The 21,548-nt window shown below is 39.8% G+C and overlaps 1 protein-coding gene across 1 annotated transcript in view; it reads right to left on the bottom strand.

Moving 5' to 3' along the window:
• The window catches only part of LOC137502681 (uncharacterized PE-PGRS family protein PE_PGRS54-like), a 119,623-nt gene that overhangs the window by 58,762 nt on the left and 39,313 nt on the right, over positions 1 to 21,548 (bottom strand). The window contains exons 3-6 of the mRNA XM_068229622.1: positions 18,129 to 18,231; positions 12,028 to 12,213; positions 8,970 to 9,170; positions 2,967 to 3,296 (exon numbers count right to left, since the gene is read on the bottom strand). Of these exons, the coding sequence (XP_068085723.1) occupies positions 2,967 to 3,296; positions 8,970 to 9,170; positions 12,028 to 12,213; positions 18,129 to 18,231 (820 nt within the window). The remainder of the gene's footprint in view (positions 1 to 2,966; positions 3,297 to 8,969; positions 9,171 to 12,027; positions 12,214 to 18,128; positions 18,232 to 21,548) is intronic.

The raw sequence follows: 21,548 nt of genomic DNA, 5'->3' as shown, positions 1-21,548 counted from the left end.
GTCCATGTCAGTGCGATGTAAAGCAAAATGTATTAATATTCATGTGACAATTTTACAAGGTTTTTTAATTCATGTATTGGCTGATGATGTCCCATTAGGGATGAAACGTATCGATTTTAATGAAGTATATTAATAAAGACGCAAATTGTATTGTAAAGGTGGAATACATGATAAAGTGATACTTACAACAATATGGACTTAGCACAATGAAATTTATTTTATTTAAAGCAGGAATATTTCCAGATGACCAACCAAGTTGGCCGTGTGGTTAGGGTGGTTAGGGTTATGCAGCTGTGAGCTTGAAATTTGAGATATAGTGGGTTTGAACCCCACTGTCAGCAATCCTAAAGATGGTTTTTCTTCGTTTTCCATCAGACCAAGGAAATGCTGGGGCTGTACTTTTATTAAGGCCATGGCTGCTTCCTTTCCACTCCTAGTCTTTTCCCACCCCATCGTAGCCATAAGTCAGTGCGACATAAAGCAAACAAATTGTATTTTCGTGATGGATCATCGTATTGTTGAGACACATGGAACCGGCATTACCGGCAAGTTTTCAACAGCTTCTTGTCAATATTATGATGCCAGTAGTTATTAAACATGTGGAAATGAGGAGTAATATTGTACAGCCTCAAGAAAATACAGCGTAACTGAATCCAGTGTTGGCACAAAGACAAAGATTGCTTAAAAAATGCATTCTCTACAAGAAAGGCATTCAGTGGCGCATAACAAGGATGGTTTAAACAAGTCAAAGATGAAATTGTGTGGTATGTCCACAAAAACTGCAAGCAGGAAATGGCCATAACATGAGATGCAATATGAAAGCAGGCTTGTGAAGTGGCACTACAAAGAGCAATTCCTGTTCCCGTTCAAAGGTAGTATCAGATGCATGTAATGAAAATGATTAGAAGAGTAGGTAGACTTTACGTGATACTTGTGCGTGATTATTCTTGTCTCAAATAAAATTATGAGTTTACAAAGCAATTTTTTTGGCCCAATTAATTTTTTTGAAGGGTAAAGTGGGAGAGTTCTTGCATTCAGGGTCATCTTAGATTTGGAGAAATATGTATTTTGAAGGACCAGAAACACAGAGCAAACACAAAAGGAACCTAATAGGTTGATACAAATATAGAAAAGAACAAGTGATGCGTGAGGTTATGAATAGAAAAACAGGAACATGGATAGCTGAGACACAGACTGTTTAACAGCTGAGAGGAGGACGTGGGTTTATCATCAAGTGCTATGCCGAACACATCGAACCATCACTTCTGTTCTCAAGCAGGTCAGGGTCCTGGAGAGGCTAGCGGAGCATACTTCCAGAAAGAAGCCATGGAAACGATGGTGGTTGAAGGAAAGGCTCATTAAGCACAAGTGTTGATGAGGTGAATGTAACTTGAAAGCTTTCCAGTCTGACAAACACACGATTTCAATATAACTATAACACTATTGCATACCTGTGAAAAAAATACATACTCTTAAACAAAGAATGACATGTTTTGTTCTACAAGAACATCCTCAGATTCTATCAAATCACTGAAATCATGTGTATATATAAAAAACTATCCTAAGATAAAAGGAATCTTAAAATTTCTTAATGAATAAATGAAACAGTAGTGTACCGCTAACCAGGCAAGTTGGCCATGCAGTTAGGGGAGAGCATCTGTGAGCTTGCATCTGGGAGATAGAGGGTTCGAACCCCACTGTTGGCAGCTCTGAAAATGGTTTTCCGTGATTTCCCATTTTCACAGCAGGCAAATGCTGGGGCTGTACCTTACTTAAGGCCATGGCTGCTTTCCTCCCCCTCCTAGGCCTTTCCTATCCCTGTCGTCGCCATAAGACCTCAGTGCGACTTAAAGCAAATTGTAAAAAAATATATTTAAAAACGTGTACAGTTATGCAAGTTCTTGTAACATTCAACACTTCATGTGAATGGAATGGCGGAATTTTCATGTCAGATGAAATGGACTAATTGTGTTCAAGTTGGAAAGAACTCTCCGTGATGTAGTTGCGTCCAAATTACCTGACATGCCTCATGGCTGACTCACACCCGGCCTCCTACTGCGCTCAATCCTCCAAGTGGCATTTCATGAATAACACATCTTTTACATCAAGAAGAGAAAACCAAAGACAGACCTTTTATCTGGTCAAGCATAAGTTGTTTTTAATATTGTGTTTTATTTATGTAACTTGTGTTCTTGCGTATAGTTTATATTGTCACAGCTGAAGATGTTTTCAATGAAAAACAAAACATATACCAACTAATTTTAAAATAAATTAATGTTATTTTAATCTAAGAAAAATCGTAAGATTTTAAAGAGGTGGAAAGGAGGAACTTCCCAAACGTACAAGTTGGAATTTTTTATATATAATAACTCCACCACAGATTAAGATGAAATGTATTACTTGTAATAGTAAAGCAAATTAAAGCCTCTGTGGCTCAGGCGGCAGTGCATCGGCCTCTCACTGCTGGGTTCCGTGGTTCAAATCCCAGTCACTCCATGTGAGATTTGTACTGGACAAAGCAGAGGCAGGACAGGTTTTTCTCCAGGTACTCTGGTTTTCCCTGTCATCTTTCATTCCAGCAACACTCTCCTATATAATTTCATTTCATCTGTCAGTCATTAATCATTGCTTCAGAGGAGTGCAACAGGCCTCAGCAGCCAGAATAATTCCTATCCTCGCTGTAAGATTCCATTCATTCATTCCATCCCTGACCCGGTCCCTGACTGGAAAACAGGTTGTAGGTTTTCATTCATTCATTCAGTAAAGCTAATTATTAAAAAATAAAAAATAAAGACTTCTTCCCTCATCAAACTCAAGCCATCCATTTCTGAATTGGATATTATCAGGATGTTTTCAGGTTTTCTTCCACTGCTTGACTTATTTACAATGCAGCTTGATTTTTCTTTCAGATTATTAATCATATCCTAAGTTTTCTCATGACTCTCACTCCTGGGAAGACATCTTACCTTGTTCTCTGCCTCCCACTCCTTCCTCAGAGGTTGTACCTTCACCTTCTACTCCAGAGGACGTTGCACCTTCACCTTCTCCTCCAGAGGACATTGTATCTTCACCTTCTCCTCCAGAGGACGTTGTACCTTCACCTTCTCCTCCAGAAGACGTTGTATCTTCACCTTCTCCTCCAGAGGACGTTGTACCTTCACCTTCTCCTCCAGAAGACGTTGTATCTTCACCTTCTCCTCCAGAGGATGTTGTACCTTCACTTTCTCCTCCAGAGGACGTTGTACCTTCGCCTTCTCCTCCAGAGGATGTTGTACCTTCCTCATCGTTATCTCCACCTTGATTTTTTTAAACATACTCTTTATTACCACAAGATGAAAATTTATTGCCGTTTCAATATCTTATTGGCAACTAACCAAATATTTATACAAGTCACACATTAGAAAAGAGCAGCAACACTAAATATCTAGGTGTGACACTTGAGAACAAATTAAATTGGAGAAACTAAGTCAGAAAAACATCTGAAAAAGCGAATAAATGGATTAACCTGATGAAGAGACTAGCAGGTACTAAATGGGGATGTACACAAAGCACACTCAACATCACCTATAACACATATGTAAAACTTATAATTAAATATGGAAGTGGGGTAATAGTCACAGGAAATTATAAAATTCTAGAACAACTGCAAAGAATACAATCAAATGCCTTAGGCTCCTTTTATACTTACATGCCACATGCTTGAAGCCAGGCATGTGGCGTTCGCACTTGGAAAGGACCCTTTTATAGTTTCGTATCTGTCGAGCAGGTACAATGGCAGAGTTTACATCTAAAGTATTCGCAGCTGCATACCTCTGCGAGATAAGGGCAGGGAAAAAAAAAAGAGGAAAAGGCATTTCAGTTTTCATCCTCTGAACATCCAAATATACAGTATATGATAGGAGCTTTCAAAATCCTTTACACTCACCCACGAGAGGACGAAACAATGTTTTTAATTATTTTAGGATGACCCCAAAATCATTTGATGAATTATTTGGAAAAATATAATGTCAGTCCCATATTACAAGAAAACACTTCCTGCCCATTCGTCCAATGTAAAAAACTAAATGTAAATTATTTCTAACATTATGTTTGTAACTTTAGCTTTGAGTAAAGTTCATGTCCTTTGTATATTGCTGACTAGTCATTTCACATTTAAAACTATTCAGAACTTGCTGATTTCCAAGAATGTGTAGATTCATCTAGGCAAATATATGATGGCCGGCATTGACGTGGATCATTATAGTAAATTTGGAATTGACCTGGATCAGACAAAGATGTAGAAGGTTGATTTGGGAGGACATAACTCAATTGGGACTGACCCGAATCGGTTTCATTTCGAGAGTGTGCATTATATGAATCTTTCTTCATAGGTAGGGGTGATAACGCTGCAGATTTACTCCCACGCCTTATTCCGAAGATCTCGATTTTTGTAGTCTTCGTTACCTGGATCCCATAACACCGATCTACACTGCATTCGCTAATGAGCAGTTCCGTATCTAATCCAGCATCCATTGTCCTGGTTAGCACTCGACTAGACCACAAACTGTACTGAACCGCCCGGCATGAAGCGTCAACTATAAACATTCCCATAAGGTTTTGGTCCCACCCGCGCGGCGTGACATGTCAGGCGTGGCGGCCACCTGCTCGTCCCGACCCGCCTCAGTCACATGCCTGGCGGGAGGAAGCGACCGCGAGACGCGAGCAGGTAAGTATAAAATGGTCCCATTTGAACAATGTTAATTCACATGCTTGGCGTGTGGCGTGTAGCATGTGGCATGTAACTATAAAAGGAGCCTTAAGATTAATATCAGTAGCAGTTAAACCAACACTAATTACAGCACTACAGCTATATACAAATAACCCACCAATACAAAGAGAAATATAAAAACAAGGTGCAATAAACTTAGTTACAATGAAAGCATCACAAAAAGAAAACTGGGTACCCAGAATAAGACACAATGAATGACTAAAAACCCAAGAAACACCTATAACTGCTAGTAGAAATATTTTAAAAGCACTAAGTACACCATCCAAAATTGAAACCATCCCTCAACCAATACCATTGGACTAAACCTCAACACCAACCAACCAACCTATCCCAGATAATCTCAAAAAAAAATAAAAAGACGGTATCCCAGTAATGCTGAGAAACTCAGCACTTAGTATGCTAAGCAAAGAATATCCTGAAGATCAGTGCTTAAGAGTCTTCACAGATGGCTCACAAATAGATGACAGAGGAGCAGGTGCTAAAGTTTTCTGACTATTATTCTCACAATATGCTCCACTAGGTAGATATCTTAACAAAAAGAAATAGAAGTACTACAAATTCTGATTTATAGCGTCAATTCATTTGAAGAAGCAGTCCTACTCACAGATTCATTACCTGCCATGCAAGCAGTACCGTCAAATACCAGACCCCATTCATCAAGAATTCATGACATTAAATATCTGCTAACAAAATTTAAATCTTTAAAGAGAAACATTGGCAGATAAACTTGCAAAAAAAGGCATTAGTTACTACATGAGAACCAGAACTCCAGCAGCTAACTCAATCAAGAAGATAATTACAAATAAAACCCTTGGAAAATGGAATAAAGAAACTACCCAACTTACTACAATGAAGAAATGGGGGAGGAAATGACCTATGGCCAAAAAATAAAAGCAAGCCAAGGAAGGAAGCAATGGCAATCTTCAGACTGGAAACAGGACATGACCATTTAGCTGCACATCTAGCTAGAATCAAAATATACCTGATGGAAAAGTGTACCATTTGCAAAATTACTGGATCAGTGCGGGACTCCAAACACCTACTTCAGTACACAGGGCTCAACCCAACCCAACGAAAACAAGGCAATTTACCAGCCCTTTACTGGACAGCTGTCGTTGTCTCCACTTTATTGTATGGATGTGAAACATGGACTCCATACTGCTGTGACATCAAGAAATTGGAACGTTTTCACCAGCAGAAGCTTAGGATTATTATGAATATCAAATGGGAGGATTATGTCTCTAATGTTGTAGTACTTGAAAGGGCACAGATGAACAGAATAGAAACTTCCATCACAGGTCACCAGCTTAGATGGACTGGTCATGTCCAACGCATGTATGACAATGGGCTACCCCGACAGATACTATGCAGTGAACTCAGTTCTGGCAGGTGCACCTCTGAAAGGCTGCAAAGATCAGCTCAAAAAATCCTAGAAGAGCACAAACATTGGCACACACTTGCTGAAGATCGCCCTCGCTGGCGTGCAATCACATCCACTGCTGTATTGCAGTTTGAAACTGAGTGTCAAAGACTGCAAACAGAGGCTTGTCTTAGAAGAAAACTCAGACAAACTCAACCACATCCAGCCCCTTCTCTCAGGTGTGCCAAATGTGACCGCATGTTCTATGCAAGAATTGGCCTGATGAGTCATCAGCGTCATTTACACAAAACGGACTGTACATGAATTGCAAATGAAAAACATACACTCGGATACAAGTAGTGGCCGATGATGATGACTGGACAGCCAGAGACAAGATGAAACAAAGCTCTGTTCCCTAATACATCTGTACTTTATTAATGTTATATGTTTATTATTGTTGTCTAGAGATATCAATTTTGTACTGGAGTTACTTCCCAATAAAGTCGTAGGTTACAACAAGAACAACAACAACAACATTAGAAATTGTTTTCCCATTGTCTGATATTCATTTCTTTGATGACATCAAGGACCTTTTTAATATTACTCGAGACAAGAGGATTTACTACCCTAGTACAAACATAATGAATTTTATAAATTGTAACCTTCCATTTTACTACCATCCACTTTGACCATCAACTCAATCTTCAAGATAAGAACAGTGTACCACATGTTGATCACATAGATCATTCCTCAACATAATTTTAATTGTTTTTAATTATTAATATGTTTTAATAATATTTTCTAGTGGAGATGGCCCAAATTAGAGCTGAAATATGTATAGATTTTAAATCATAAGTGTAAAAAAAAAAAAACTTTACTGTATTGAATAGGAGGAAATCATAGTAATAAATTGTTATACCCTTTTTTCAGGAACTGAGCATGGACAACAAGACTTGTTCTATTATCAACACTTTCTCATAAGTGAGCCAACAGCCGTAGCCGTGTTGAAACACCGGATCCCATGAGATCTCCAAAGTTATGCAACATTGGGCATGGTCAGGAGTTGGATGGGTTGCCACGCGCTGTTGGTGGGGGGGTAAGGGAATGGAAGAGCGGAAAGGAACTAGCCACCCTACCGCACGTAAACTCTGGCTCAGGAACACCTCTGCGGAGGTTCGGACCTGCCTTTGGGCAGAATAACCCTTACCTATCTCATAAGTGAAATTCATTGGGGGAACCTCTAGATCTCTTGATATTAAGACTGGTGTTCGTTGTCCTGATGAGCTCTTACCCTTTCTTTTCAACTGTGTTCTTGAAAATATCAGCTGATGTTCACTGTGATGGATCCAGTGCCCAGTCTGGTGCCATTACTGGGTAATGTGTTTCTCCAAGAGAAATATTCCTGAAGCTCGATAACCCCTCAGCAATGGAGAACATTTGAGAGTGGAAGAGGTGATTCACACGTGAGCACTAAGAGAATGCAGCGATCTCTTTAAAAATTCACTGTAACTACTTTTAGTTCAGATTATTTTCAAATGTTTACTGTAGAGACTCAAAAGAATGTAGTTTACATTAATTAACTTTATATTTACCTTGTAGTGTAGTAATGGAGAAGAGACCTTCCACATTTTATATGGGATGAAAGTAATGTTCTTGTATTTGCATGGGTTTTTTCACAATGCAATGAAAACTACGGTAATTGTTGCCTTGGGAACTTTGAGCAGAAAAACCGGGAACAATAGTTCAAGGATTCATTTAGCACAAATCCCAGGTTAATGGGACAATCATTTCGTGAGAAAATTCATGAGAAAGTAGGCGTATACTTTGGCGTGTTTCGTCGTCCATTACTTGGCCGCGCACATCATACCCTCTCATTCCTTACGTTGTGTGTCCACTCTGGCTTTGCTCAGTTCAGTCTGGTGTAGTGCTCTTATCGTCTTATTTAGTAAAACTTAAAGCCTCCGTGGCTCAGGTGGCAGCACGACGGCCTCTCACCGCTGGTTTCCTTGTTTCAAATCCCAGTCACTCCATGTGAGATTCATGCTGGACAAAGTGCAGGTGGGACAGGTTTTTCTCTGGGTACTCTGGTTTTCTCTGTCATCTTTCATTCCAGCAACACTCTCCACTATCATTTAATTTCATCTCTCAGTCATTAATCATTTCCCCAGAGGAGTGCAACAGGCTTCAGCAGCCGCCACAGTTCCTATACTCGCCACAAGATGGGGGGCATGATTCAGTCCATCCCTGACCCGATCACTCACTGGAAAACAGGCTGTAGGTTTTCATTTTCATTATTAAAACTTAATTACTTCTCTTTCAGTCAAGCTGCCCTCTGCCAACCTTCTTCAACACACAATATCATATTTCAAAGTGACAGCAAGCTAAGTAAATACGATTCATAAGAGGTTTCAAGGTATTGAAAAAATTATAGGAATTCTCACCAGGTGATGTCCACATTCATATCAGTGAAGAGATGTCAATCTACATAAGGAAACAACCTGCAATGACACATACATCTGCTAGAATGCAGAAGAAATTTGAGCCTACATGCTCTCAAGCACAAATAGGTGAGACTAATTCAAACACTTTAGAAAGAAAAACAAAAACTGAACTGGACCGATTCATACATACTAGGAAGGCAGAAATCTGCACCTTCAAAAATATGCCATTTCCATCTCAACAACTTTAAAACTTTACAAGCTAAAACAAAATGAAGTTAGGCCTGCAGGGGTCTATACCATGCATAAAGGTCAGCAGCATATGAAGAAAAGGAGGTATGAAGATCGGCGTCAAGGGGTTAATTATTTCTTAAGTCATCCCGCGACCGGGAAGATACCTTACCTTGTCTTCCTCCTCCCAGTCCTGGGAGACGCAAACCAGGCAGTCCAGGTAGACGAGGAATAAGGGATGGAAACCTAAACCCTCCACTGCCTCCTCCTCCTTCCTCAGGAGTTGTATCTTCATCTTCTCCTTCAGCTGGAGATGTGCCTCCATCTTCTTCTGCTTCAGAGGGTGTTGTTGCCTCCTCATCATTATCTCCACCTTGTTAACAAACATACACTCTTAACAAACAGAACAGAAACCTTGCTAGATTGAGGTAATAAGATAACTGTATATAGACATATTATTATTTCATACCATTTAACCGAGCTCGATAGCTGCAGTCGCTTAAGTGCGGCCAGTATCAAGTACTCGGGTGATAGTAGGTTCGAACCCCACTGTCGGCAGCCCTGAAAATGGTTTTCCGTGGTTTCCCATTTTCACACCAGGCAAATGCTGGGGCTGTACCTTAATTAAGGCCATAGCCGCTTCCTTCCCACTCCTAGCCCTTTCCTGTCTCATCGTCGCCATAAGACCTATCTGTGTCGGTGCGACGTAAAGCAAGTAGCAAAAAAAAAAAAACATACCATTTAAGCTCCCGACTTTCGTTTAGTCTCCCATTTAATACAGAGACTGGACTTGGGTGGTTCGTGGCTGAATTTCAGTTAAATTTGCCAGTGAAAATATCATGTCGGTGTTTTCCGGGCTTGTAGGTGTGGTCCAGGAGCATGTGATGGTCCCAACGTTTCACCAAAGACTGCATTTGGCATTGTTAAGGGTTCTGACTGACTTTGATAGCAGCGAAGTTCACAGTGGAAGAGAGTGATGTTGGTGTATTAAGCCATGTTGATTGTTGTGCAGAATGTGAAGTTGTTGAATTCTGTTTTAGAAGAAAGTGGACACTGCGCATGATGATATTAATTGGTGGAATTCTCAGTTCATAGTGGAAAACAAATTGGACCTATTAAAATTGAGAATGGCCAGTAAAAAGCAAAGTGCACGGAAAAGGGAAAGATTAACACAAAATGAATGGACACTTACCTTGTGCTGTGGTGGGTGTAGCTTAGCTGATAATGTGCGACTGATGGCGGAAGGGGAAATATGGGCCAAATTATCTGCTTAAGCTGATACAGTGTTTAGTCGACTCTTCTTACAGAGAGTATCAACTACACATTTTGTTACTTAGACATTGTACATACCTATATATTTTTATATATGTGTCATTTTACTTTGTGTTCATTCTTATTGCCATAGCACTCGGTCCACAACCGTTATGTATCACCAGGACCTACTGAATTCCATGAGTCTATAAATTTTAACAACACAGAGCACCTTATTTGTACTTTTGTTCTAGAATTCTTAGCATATATAATGTACTTGTATTAATTATTAACCACCTACATCACAAGTAATATTTAATTTTCATTTGCAACATTTCAACCACACTTCATATTGTAAAATTAAATTTTCATAAGACTCTTACTGCTAGAAAACATGTTTTAGGATTTCGCCATATATTTTGTGTATGTTTTAATACGGCTGATGATGACCCGAGTGGGGTTGAAACTAGTCCCATATAATGTAAATACTGTAAATACAACTTAGTACTGAATAGGTGGAAAACTCTACTGTACATTATTTATATGTTATCTCAGTTCAATACGGACCAACAATATGTTCATAGAGATTGTAGTCAATACAGACAGTTCCACAATGGTTAAGTTAATAAATGGACAGTTCTAATAATAACTGGCAATTATGATGTAATTAAAAGTTTGTCCTGTTCCTTAAAATTTATTTCACGTAAGAATATTGACAGTTGATTCATTAAAATTGTTGTTACACTTCTAGAATGTTAGAATTTACAAATGTAGATTAAATTAATTTTAATGCCAACCAGACCATTGAGTGGAAATGAACTGCTGTCAGGTCATGTTGTGCAATAGGAAATGTTCAACAGCTCTATGTTTGCTTCATGCTGGCTAAGTTGACATTCTACTACACGTTTCGATCATAGTGTAGAATCGCTAGATTCTAATATCTTGTAATTTGCTAGATGAAGAATAACGAATGGAAATTTAGGACCGGTAAATGCTGCTGTAAACAGGCCATTTTAACCGTGCCAGAAGTGAGGTGTTCAAATACGGAGTAAAAGTGCGTCCCATACGCTGTTAAAACGGGTCACTACTTCAGACCTTCAAATACGGGAAATCCCATATAATATGGTACACCTGTCAACCTTAGTTCTCATCTTCCTTTCTAGCTTCCTGCCACAGTTCTAGCCCTTCAGGAAAGCAAATCAATGTTGAAATCTTTGAAGGGATATGAGCTACGAATTTCAGGTAAATAAAATATAATAAAGCGTGAGAATATATTCTTTATTTATTCCTAAAAATTACAATCCTTTTCTTAATCAGCATTATCTGATCAATTAGATTAGCAGTTTGCCTTCTTCTGCCACTATGAGCGCTGATGTGAGTCAATACAGAGTTTCACTTAAGCCCTTATAACAACATTCAGTGTGGACATTCTTCAAAGAAATCATAAAACTCCTAAGGGTTTGAACCAAGGAATATATTTCACAAAGAATTATGTAAATAAGTTAATTTGGCTACGATTTGAATAAAAAAGAAAACGAGTAAAGAAACAGTGATTTTAGGCTTTTTTTTTTTCAGAACTGCATTAAGCCGGAAGTGATTTTTGAATGTTGTTTTTTAGTTTGATAGAGCTATCCAAGACACAATTTGAAACATTTCCAAACACGTCAACTTCCGGCACAATTGAGGAAATTGCTTAATTTTACATTTTTCGTAGTGTGGGGACCCATATTTTGTCTGCTAAGGAATGTTTTCAACATTAAAAATGTCTGCCTCCATAGCGTATTACCTGCCGTCCTAGGGGACCCACGTTTGATTCCCGGTACTGCCAGAAATTTTAAAATGACAGGAGAGCTGCTATGTGGTTGAAATGGTACATGCAGATCACCTCCATTGGGGTTTGTGCCTGAAAAGGGCTGCACCACCTCGGGATGAGGACACGAGTTTACTTTACTTTAACAATATCTTTCACTGTCACATACCTTGTCTGCGTCCTCCGAGACCTGGTAGACCAGGTAGACGAGGTAGGCGTAGGCGAGGGAAGGAAAGCCCGAATATTCCACGACGATTAGTACCTCCTTCATCTCCTTCAGATGGAGTTGTAGCCTCAGCCGCATCGAATGAGATAGCAGTGCCTGCGTCTCCTTCACCCTCTGAAGTGTCGTCACCTGGAACAAGTAACAGAGTGAGTTGAGCAGCAGCACTGACATCACCAAGAGATAAGATTTCAACCAGGACATCATTACCTAGTTGACCATACACAGTGCCAAAACATAGGATCTGTTCAGGAAACCAACAAAAATAAATTAAGGAATGAAGCAGTTGTAAACTTTTGGCCATGACTCTCTTGTTGTACATCTTAATCAAATAAAATATTAAAATAAAATTTCCTGCACAAAATATGCAGCTGAATGACTAAACTGACAAACTAAGAATCAAAGAATTGATATTGTATAGGCTTTTGGGCTTGTGCTGTGTCAAGAAAATAAGGTGACATTCTTAACGTTTTGCAGAAAACTGTGATCTGTGTCCTCAGAAGAATACTCGACTGTCCATGAGAAAGGCTTCTTAAACAATGACACTTTTGAATTTGGAATGTTATAATAGAAGTAGGAATGGAAATGGTACATTCATTCACCACCAGATGGTCCCCAGGATGTGGAAAAACGCTAGCATTCGAAGCGGAAGCTGAACGAACTATCACAATCAGACTAAGCGGTTCACATAACGTGTTTGCATAACATATGACAGGTGTAAGACATAGACATAAGCCTGGAATGAAACATCTGGCGACGAGCAACATACGAATTTGGAAAAACACTGAGACTAAATAACAATAGTGAAGAGGCAGGGAAGGGAACTACCTACGTAAATTCTTTATGGCTGGCAACCAGGTATTACTTAATTGGGACCCGGTGTCCCTGTTGAAATTGTTAGGATTTCTACGTATTTCCACAGCTTCCCATATAATCCTGGACCTGTAGTGTCTAGTGTGGGTAAGAGCTCAAGTTTCTTGGAACATGACATCATGACCCGACGATAGACCGTGCTCAGCTATTGCCAATTTGTCAGGTTCGTTGAGACGAATATTACGTTCACGTTCTTTGATACAGGTACCCATGGACCGGCATGTTTGGCCAATATTTACTTTGCTGCACATACAGGGAATTTTGTATACCCCAAGATGTAAAAGTGTGGACAATTTGTCCTTGGTTTTACTCAGACTGTGAACAATTTTAGTGGCAGTGCCAAACACGGATTTTTGTATTGTGTTTGCGGAGGACCTCGGCAATTCGATCTGTGATTTTGTGAATGTAAGGCAAGTAGGCAGTTCCCTTCACTTCTTCCTTCTGTGAGATTTGCTTGGTCATTTCTCTGGGATGCAGGGCTCTATGAATTTGCAAATCGCTGTAACCATTACCCTTAAACGCGACTTTGAGCGTGTCCATCTCCATCTGGATATGTGATGGTTCACAAATTCGTCTCGCTCTCTTGGCGAGTGTCGTGAGGATGCCTTGTTTTTGTGCTGGATGGTGGTGAGAATCTGCATGAAGGTAGCGATTTGTGTGGGTAGGCTTACGATAGATGGTATGTTCTAAGGAGCCGTCCAGTTTCTTTCTTACTAGAACATTCAAGAAAGGAAGGCATCCGTCCGACTCCATCTCCATAGTGAATTTTATTGATGGATGTTGCTGATTTAGGTGGTCTGTAAATAGATGAAGTTTCTCAGGACCTTCTGTACAGATCACAAATACATCAACATACCTCCACCATATCATAGGCTTGATGGGCGCCGAAACAATAGCCTCCTCCTCAAAATGCTCCATAAAGAAATTAGCCACTTCGGGTGAAAGTGGACTACTCATAGCCACTCCGTCCGTCTGTTTGTAAAAATTCCCACCCCACAAGAAATAGCTGGACGTCATGCAGTGGTGAAATAGCTTAGTAATGTCCTCAGGGAACAGGTGTTCAATGAGAGACATGACAGAGTCAATCGGCACTTTAGTGAACAAGGACTCCACATCGAAACTCACCAAATAATCAAATCCCAATAATCACAACAGAATAGATATTCATTTGATAGATCTTGACATCCTCTATCTACTGATAAATTTTCGTGTAAATCACATGACAGGTTTACTGGTAATTTCTAAAGCATTTTCTTACATTTTGCATGCAAAGGAGAGGGTATGGGGAGTCCCTTATCTGCAGTGAGAAAAGTACTAGAGATATATGGTTTCCATCACTACACGTCTATCTGAACTGCATCATTAAGAATGTGCTCAGTAAGTAATTCATCTTCTTACATTAGCAAATACTACAAATTATGCCAAGTTTATTGATCTCTTAATTGTAAATTTCTTAGGCTTGTGACAAAATTTCCTTATTGTTATTATTATTTAATCCATGAAATTTGTGGGTTGGTATCCAAGAGTATGCAGGGAAATCAGTGGAAATATCCAGTTCTCAAGTTAAAACCCTGACATAGGCAGCAATTGAGTGTAGCGTCTTATCTCGCACTCGCTTCCACAATAGAGAGCCCAATATCAAGGCCACGTTGTACTTATAGCTCTCCCTCTCTGTATGCGCACTTGGAGCTTCTGCATCCGAGCTCACGCGGTGCCGTTTGTATCTTGGACCGGGCGTAAAATGCTGTTACAACCAAATATTGCATAGAATGATGTGGAAAACAGCACACATGTCTTGTTGGGCTTCATGATATGTCTATTAGCATGGTATTGAATGGTTTCAGTAGGTAGGTAGAGAAGCAGTGCTGCCATCTCAAGCAGACAGGCTCTCTCAGCTTTCTTCTTATCTCTCACTTTGCACATCAGGACGGAAGCCCACTCTCCTGATGGAGCTTGTAACAAGCTGAGAAAATATGGATGGGATTAATAAGAAGAGCTATTTGAACAGTTGTGGTGATTCAGGGGGGAAATTACATTTTCATATATTTTTAGCTGCTTGAAACCAGGAATTATTTGAAAAATGTGCAAACTTTGTTGTCTTCTAAGCTAATTCTCTACTTTGATTTATTTAATTACTAGCTGATGTACTCGTGCTTTGCAACGGGATTCACAGAAGGACTCTCTTTGCGGTTTTCCTAACTACAGTTAACTTAGGGCATTACAAAATCATCAGTAGGAATGTAGGTATTAAAAGCAATGTTATCATATAAAATACTCACTCATAAGAAAAACTGCACATTTTCTCACATTTAACGAACATAGTAATGTAGTATTTGTCAATAGGACCACTAATAACACAAATATTTCAGAATTAAACTTTAGGCCTTCCCCTAAACTACCATTCCACTCAGCGTGAATAAAATTATTTATGGCCTAGATTGTAGCGACTTATTTCCCAACTTTGCATAGCAATTTTCATTAAGATAGGACCACTTATAACACAAATTTGAAAATTTAAATTTAGGTCTTCACCTAAACTGCCATTTTTTTCAGTGTGAATAAGATTATTTATGGTAGTGCTGCGGACCATGTAATTAGCAAGTTATCCCCCAGATTTCGAGGTCCCTGCACAATTTTGAAATTTTTAACCCCTGTGTCATTGTTAGTCAGTGATCCTGAAAGAAAGAGGATCAGCCGTGTGCATTTATCTCAGATAAAAATTCCCTAGTTATGAGATAATACTTTAGAAACTATTTTGTTTTGGGGTAGTGATAAGGAATTAGTTGTAAGCAAATTTTTAATTAATTGGTGCGCACCATTTTTCAGGTTTTATAGTTAATTATTTAGTTAAGTCTCTTTAGTTGTAATGGAAAGGTCATTTATGATCATGTTAGATATAATTTAGTATGTATTGTGGGGTAGAATTAAGATCTTCGTAACTAGGGATTGTTGTCAAAATTGTGAAATCAGAGTAAACTCCGGTAGAGTTTTTGAGTTTCTTTAAACTATTTCCGAATTTTCATCTTAAGGTATCCATAGTGCTTACCTGAATGGGGGTGGGCTAAGATAGTCCCAAACCTGTGGGGGTACCTCCCAAATGAAGGTCGAGGAGACACCGGTTAGGTGCCTCCAAGCTCTTGTCCACCAGGGTGGCTTTAGCTTTTTATATTCCCTGTCTGCTGCGGATAAATTTCTGTTGCAGTGGCCGGAGGGGGATACTATCCCCATTTCTTTTGTCGTGCTTAGTGGAGAGGCGCGTAATGTCTTGGGCTCTGCCGTTCTGCACTGCATCCCAGTGACCAGAGGTACAGGTGACAACTTCTGTTCCTGCCTGACAACTTGACGTCTCTAGTCCAAAGGGATACCATTTGCATGGTGGTGACCATCATCCCATGCCAAAATTCTGTATAGTTACCAGACATACACTGACGTGGCCATTAATGGCACGTGCTCTCAACTATACTTGGACATGTCAATTTACTGCGCTGTAAACCGGATATGCCAATGACGCCAGTCGTGCAAGGCTGTGCGCAGTCACCCAGTTTGAACTGTAATGTGGAGGCTGAAGACAATGGCCGCGTCGTCAGTCATATGAACAGCAAGAACTTGTGGTGCTACAGTGTAAATAAAACAGAAAAACCAAGAACTCAATCCAAAAGATATCTCTTATTTTGTGACAAATTTTTTTTCGGGAACGTTTGAGTTTTTTTAAGAAAATAATTTCAGTGTGGTGTTTTATGAACATAAGAACAGTAAAAAGAATTTTTTTTAAAAATCTCTTTAGTGTATATTTTATGTGCTTCCTGTTTCAATGAACATTGTTATATGTCCTTTGTTTTCAGTGACATTTTTCCTTTGTTTTTCAGCGTTTTTTTTAGGTGTTTTGTTATTTTCTAAACTATGCAGAAACTGGACTGCTAAAATTGTGAATAAAATTTTTATTTTTGGAGCGGTGTTCCAAATTAAAGGGGGGGGGAGAATGTTGTGATTATTGGGATTTGATTATTTGGACTCGGAAGACGGCGATGAATTATGTATGTAAAGTATTTATTCATTTGTTTGTTTTGGTTTCTCCTCAGTATGTGAATTTTGGAATTGTTTGATTTGTTTGAAGTTAATATGATTTTAAGATTATTTGATTGTCATGATAATTCTGGTGCATACAGTACCACACGCGCCACATCGGCGTGGGAGATTTCCGGTTTCGTAAAGTTGCATCAATTTCGTAATTTCTAGAGGATTCCCAAATGTTCTTGGTCAGCACTAATTCCTGTGCTCCAATTGGAGAAAATAAAAGTGAATGTGATTGGTAGGTGAAGGAAAACATTGTACGCTCATTGGCCATGGTAAGATTTCGTAATTTCCGGAGAGAAGCGTTGTCGCTGGAGCCTTGCTCTGCGAGGGCGTCTTTTCTGTTTGACCACTGAAGGGAACGGTCACCTTCCAAGGTACGGGTCTTCTTGGCCCCGCCATCCGGTAAGCACTTGATTATTTTTTTTAACTTTTCAGGTATTCAGTTTCAGATGTAGTATTTCATTTAATTATATCTTGCCGGAGCGTACCCGTGTTTCCTTCTGCTTCCAAATGTTATCATTATGACTTAGCCATTTCGGTAAGTCACCTTAGTTAGTTAGTTTTGTAAATTAAATGTTATACGCCTTTCGAATTAATCTTTATAAGTAATATTTTCCTCGGGACTGTCTCGTTCATTCCGCTTCATCATGGAATATTCATCTGTAGGTTGGGTACCCTTTCTCAGAAGTGTTTTTGAGGGGGCTACCCACTGAAGATGCTCTGCTCCATGATTATACGTAAATATTTTTCTCCTTAGATGTACCTCTTCACTTTAGTATAACGTTACCTTCCTTTCATTTATTTCAAACTGTTTTGGGTTTTTAAAGGTAACGCCACGACAGTGGAACGTCATGTGTGATGTTCCGGTATAAAAGAAATTTAATAACTAAATGCTACCCTCATGTAAACTGTAAACTGTAAATTGTAATAGTTGTTGAAATAATTGGGAAGAGAGCAGCCTGGTGTGTAAGTGGGGAAACCATGAAAAAACAATTTCGGGCCTCACAAATGCAAGCTGACAGTCACTCGCTCTGTGCCATGTACTGTTCAGTGATGTGGACAATTACATGATATGACCATACATACAAATAATGTCATACCTTGTTGAGTACATTCTCTAAACTGTTCCGCTTGTCCACTGAGTATTTCTGTTATGCAGCGGTCAAGAATCCTGACATCATTTCCAGAACATTCATTTGTGATCTGAAACACAAATTGACATAATAAGTTAATATACCAGCAATCTGAGAAAATATCAAATACAACATGTGTTCCATAAGTAATGCGACCAATTTTTTCTGACGCAACTGTACACCGCAGCGTGTTCTAACTTGCTGGGCTAGGTGGAGGGGGGTGTTAGCTTCAAACGCTCTTTGTCTCATTCGGCAGCAAGCTGCCGGAGAGTCAGGACGTGCGTTTCCGTCAAGCCCGTTTTGAGCTCATGTAACACGGCACAGTGGATCGTTATGTAGAGCAACGGTACGCTATCAAATTTTGCATTAAACTTGGGGAGTCCGGCACTGGAACGTTTCCATTACTTCAGTAGGCCTTTGGGACTGATTGCTTGTCCAAATCACAAGTTTTCCGATGGCACAAGTCGTTCATGGAGGGCCGAGAGGAGATCACCGACAAACGTCGCAGTGGACGGCCATCAACCTCATGAGTCAACGAAAACGTGATGCGTGTGCGCGATTGTTTGAACTCTGACAGATGGCTGAGCCTTCAATTGATAGCACAAACTCTAAACATGGCAGTGAACTCAGCTTTCTACTTGGAAGTGCTCAAAAGACTGTAAGGAGGGTCTCGCGCTGCCGAAGCGACATCAAGGACACGTGGAAAGTTCATCACGACAACGTGCCGAGTCACAGTGCCTTCATTGTCAACAACTTCCTGGCCAGGAACAACACCCCATTGGTTCCCCAGCCTCCCTACAGTCCTGACCTGGCTCCTGCTGACTTTTTTTTGTTTCCTCGGTTAAAAGGAGTCATGAAAGGAAAACATTGGCACACGATTGAAAGAATCCAGGCGCATGTTACATCGACTCTAAAGGACATTCTGGAAAAGGCCTTTCAGGATGCCTTCCAGGCCTGGAAACACCGCCTCCAGAAGTGTATCGATGCAAGAGGGTGCTATTTTGAAGATTTTTTATTATTTGTACGAATATATTCAATAAATGATTTTTTATGAATTTGTTCGCATTATTTATGGAACGCATCTTGTACTATTAGAAAAAGACGGCTGAAATTTTATGGCATTATTCAAAGAATGGACAATGAAAGAATTACTGAAAAGATATTTAATAATGCCTCCTCAAGAATAATTAGATAAAAAAATTATAATCATATGGCCTCAGCTACCGTGTGCAGACATTTCGATTTGAGGCCATCTGGCTGTCTGCTCATCAATTTCGACGTTCCATTTTACTCTAGGTCCGCTAGATGGCAGACAGAGTAAACCGGATCTCTCTTGGGCGTCTATGGCTGAGATTTAATTAATTTTGTCGGGTAAATACCAAATGTGTCACCAGAGATCTTTTACATGCCGACATCGTACGACATGGAGTGTCGAATGGACTTTTTTCCGCCCTTCAAAAATCCGACTACCTCTGCCGGGTTTGAACCCGCTATCTTGGGATTCGGAGGCTGACACTCTACCACGGATCCACAGAGGCAGCTAATAATTAGATAATGAAAATTGAGAAAGAACTTCAAGAAATTAGCTTAACAAGTGATATTATATGGGATAGGCATAGCTTTAAAACGTTGGTGAACAAACATCATTTTTCTTAAAAACCCAAGATGAGAACCACAACTGCAAGGATGGAAGAATGGAAAAAATAAACACAGATGAGGAGATTCTAGGAAGAGAAGAAAGCAAATTGCTAGTTGTTCTACGTCGCACCGACACAGATAGCTCTTGTGGCGACGATGGGACAGGGAAGGGCTAGGAGTGGGAAGGAAGTGGCCGTGGCCTTAATTAAGGTATAGCTCCAGCATTTGCCCGGTGTGAAAATGGGAAACCACGGAAAACCATTTTCAGGGCTGCCGACAGTGGGGTTCGAACCTACTATCTCCCGAATACTGGATACTGGCCGCACTTAAGCGGCTGCAGCTATCGAGCTTGGTAGAAAGCAAATTAATCTGCTAAGTAAGTTCAATCGCGCTCCTTAGTTAGGCACAAAATTGTGGGGAGGGGGTGAGGGTGGGGGGAAGCAACAACAATAATAACAATAGGCTTCAAAAAACCTTACGATTCAGCCAACATGGAGTGCTGTTCTACATTATGGTAGAATTCAGAGTAGACGCCAGAACAACTGAAATGATTATTCAGACTAACACTTTCAACATGCACCCTGGCAGTGAACTTTGTATCATATAAAGATATCAATCAGGAAGTATACATCTAATGTAATTTAATTATACTAGTATATAATATATATGAAATATATGAAAAACCTTTTACACTCAAGTTATACTATTAATCCTGCTTAAACTATAAAAATGAATCATTTACTGTGGCTACTTAAGCCTCAAATAAACACAATTACATTTGAAATACAAAATGTACCTATTTAGGAATAATTTGTTTTGGTATAGTAGCCCTGAAAACATTGGGCAATGCACAGTTCAACCTTGTACTCCTTGTACCACCATCTACTTTCCTTTTGCAGTACAGGTGAATCATCTTTTCATCTAAACCAAAACTAAGCCCAAAATTCTGGAGAGGTGAAGTACTTTTTTTAGTTTGTATTCGGAGTAAAATACTGGAGGTATAAATAATAATTTTGTGTGGCTATTTCTAGCCGAGTGCAGCCCTTGTAAGGCAGATCCTCCGCTGAGGGTGGGCGGCATCTGCCATTTGTAGGTAACTGTGTGTTATTGTAGTGGAGGATAGTGTTATGTGTGGTGTATGAGTTGCAGGGATGTTGGGGACAGCACAAACACCCAGCCCCCGAGCTATTGGAATTAACCAATTAAGGTTAAAATCCCCGACCCACCCGGGAATCGAACCCGGGACCCTCTGAACCGAAGGCCAGTATGCTGACCATTCAGCCAATGAGTCGGACAATACTGGAGGTAAAAACTTGCATTCGAAAGTGGCATAACAAATAAAAATCTTTCCCAAACTGCCAATTGATATTTGATCTGGCTTCATCAATGTCATCTATTTCTGAACCCGCATCTTCTGATAAAATATCGAAGATAACACTATCATTGAGCCAGCATGAGGACATATTTGTACAGTAACACAACTGACAGTGCGACAGGTTTGGCACACTCAGCACCCGGCACATCAAGTGCTTCAGTAGAGGTCATGGCAAGGAGACACTACCCTTTGAATTGCTTCTGTTTGAACTTCCCAATAACTGCTGCATTCTAATGGACACTAAATAAAATTCCACCACCAAGCAAGGGGCGGGATCTGTATGCTAGTAAGCATGCATGAAAATCATGCCCGTATGGCATATGAGCGCTGTCCACAACCCGGAAAGCAGTTCACCCGTATCCCATATGAGCATA

This window comes from Anabrus simplex, chromosome 11 (genome assembly GCF_040414725.1).
Source record: "Anabrus simplex isolate iqAnaSimp1 chromosome 11, ASM4041472v1, whole genome shotgun sequence".
In the NCBI taxonomy this organism is placed as follows: Eukaryota; Metazoa; Arthropoda; class Insecta; order Orthoptera; family Tettigoniidae; genus Anabrus; species Anabrus simplex.
This window is presented reverse-complemented; position numbering and strand designations above follow the sequence as displayed.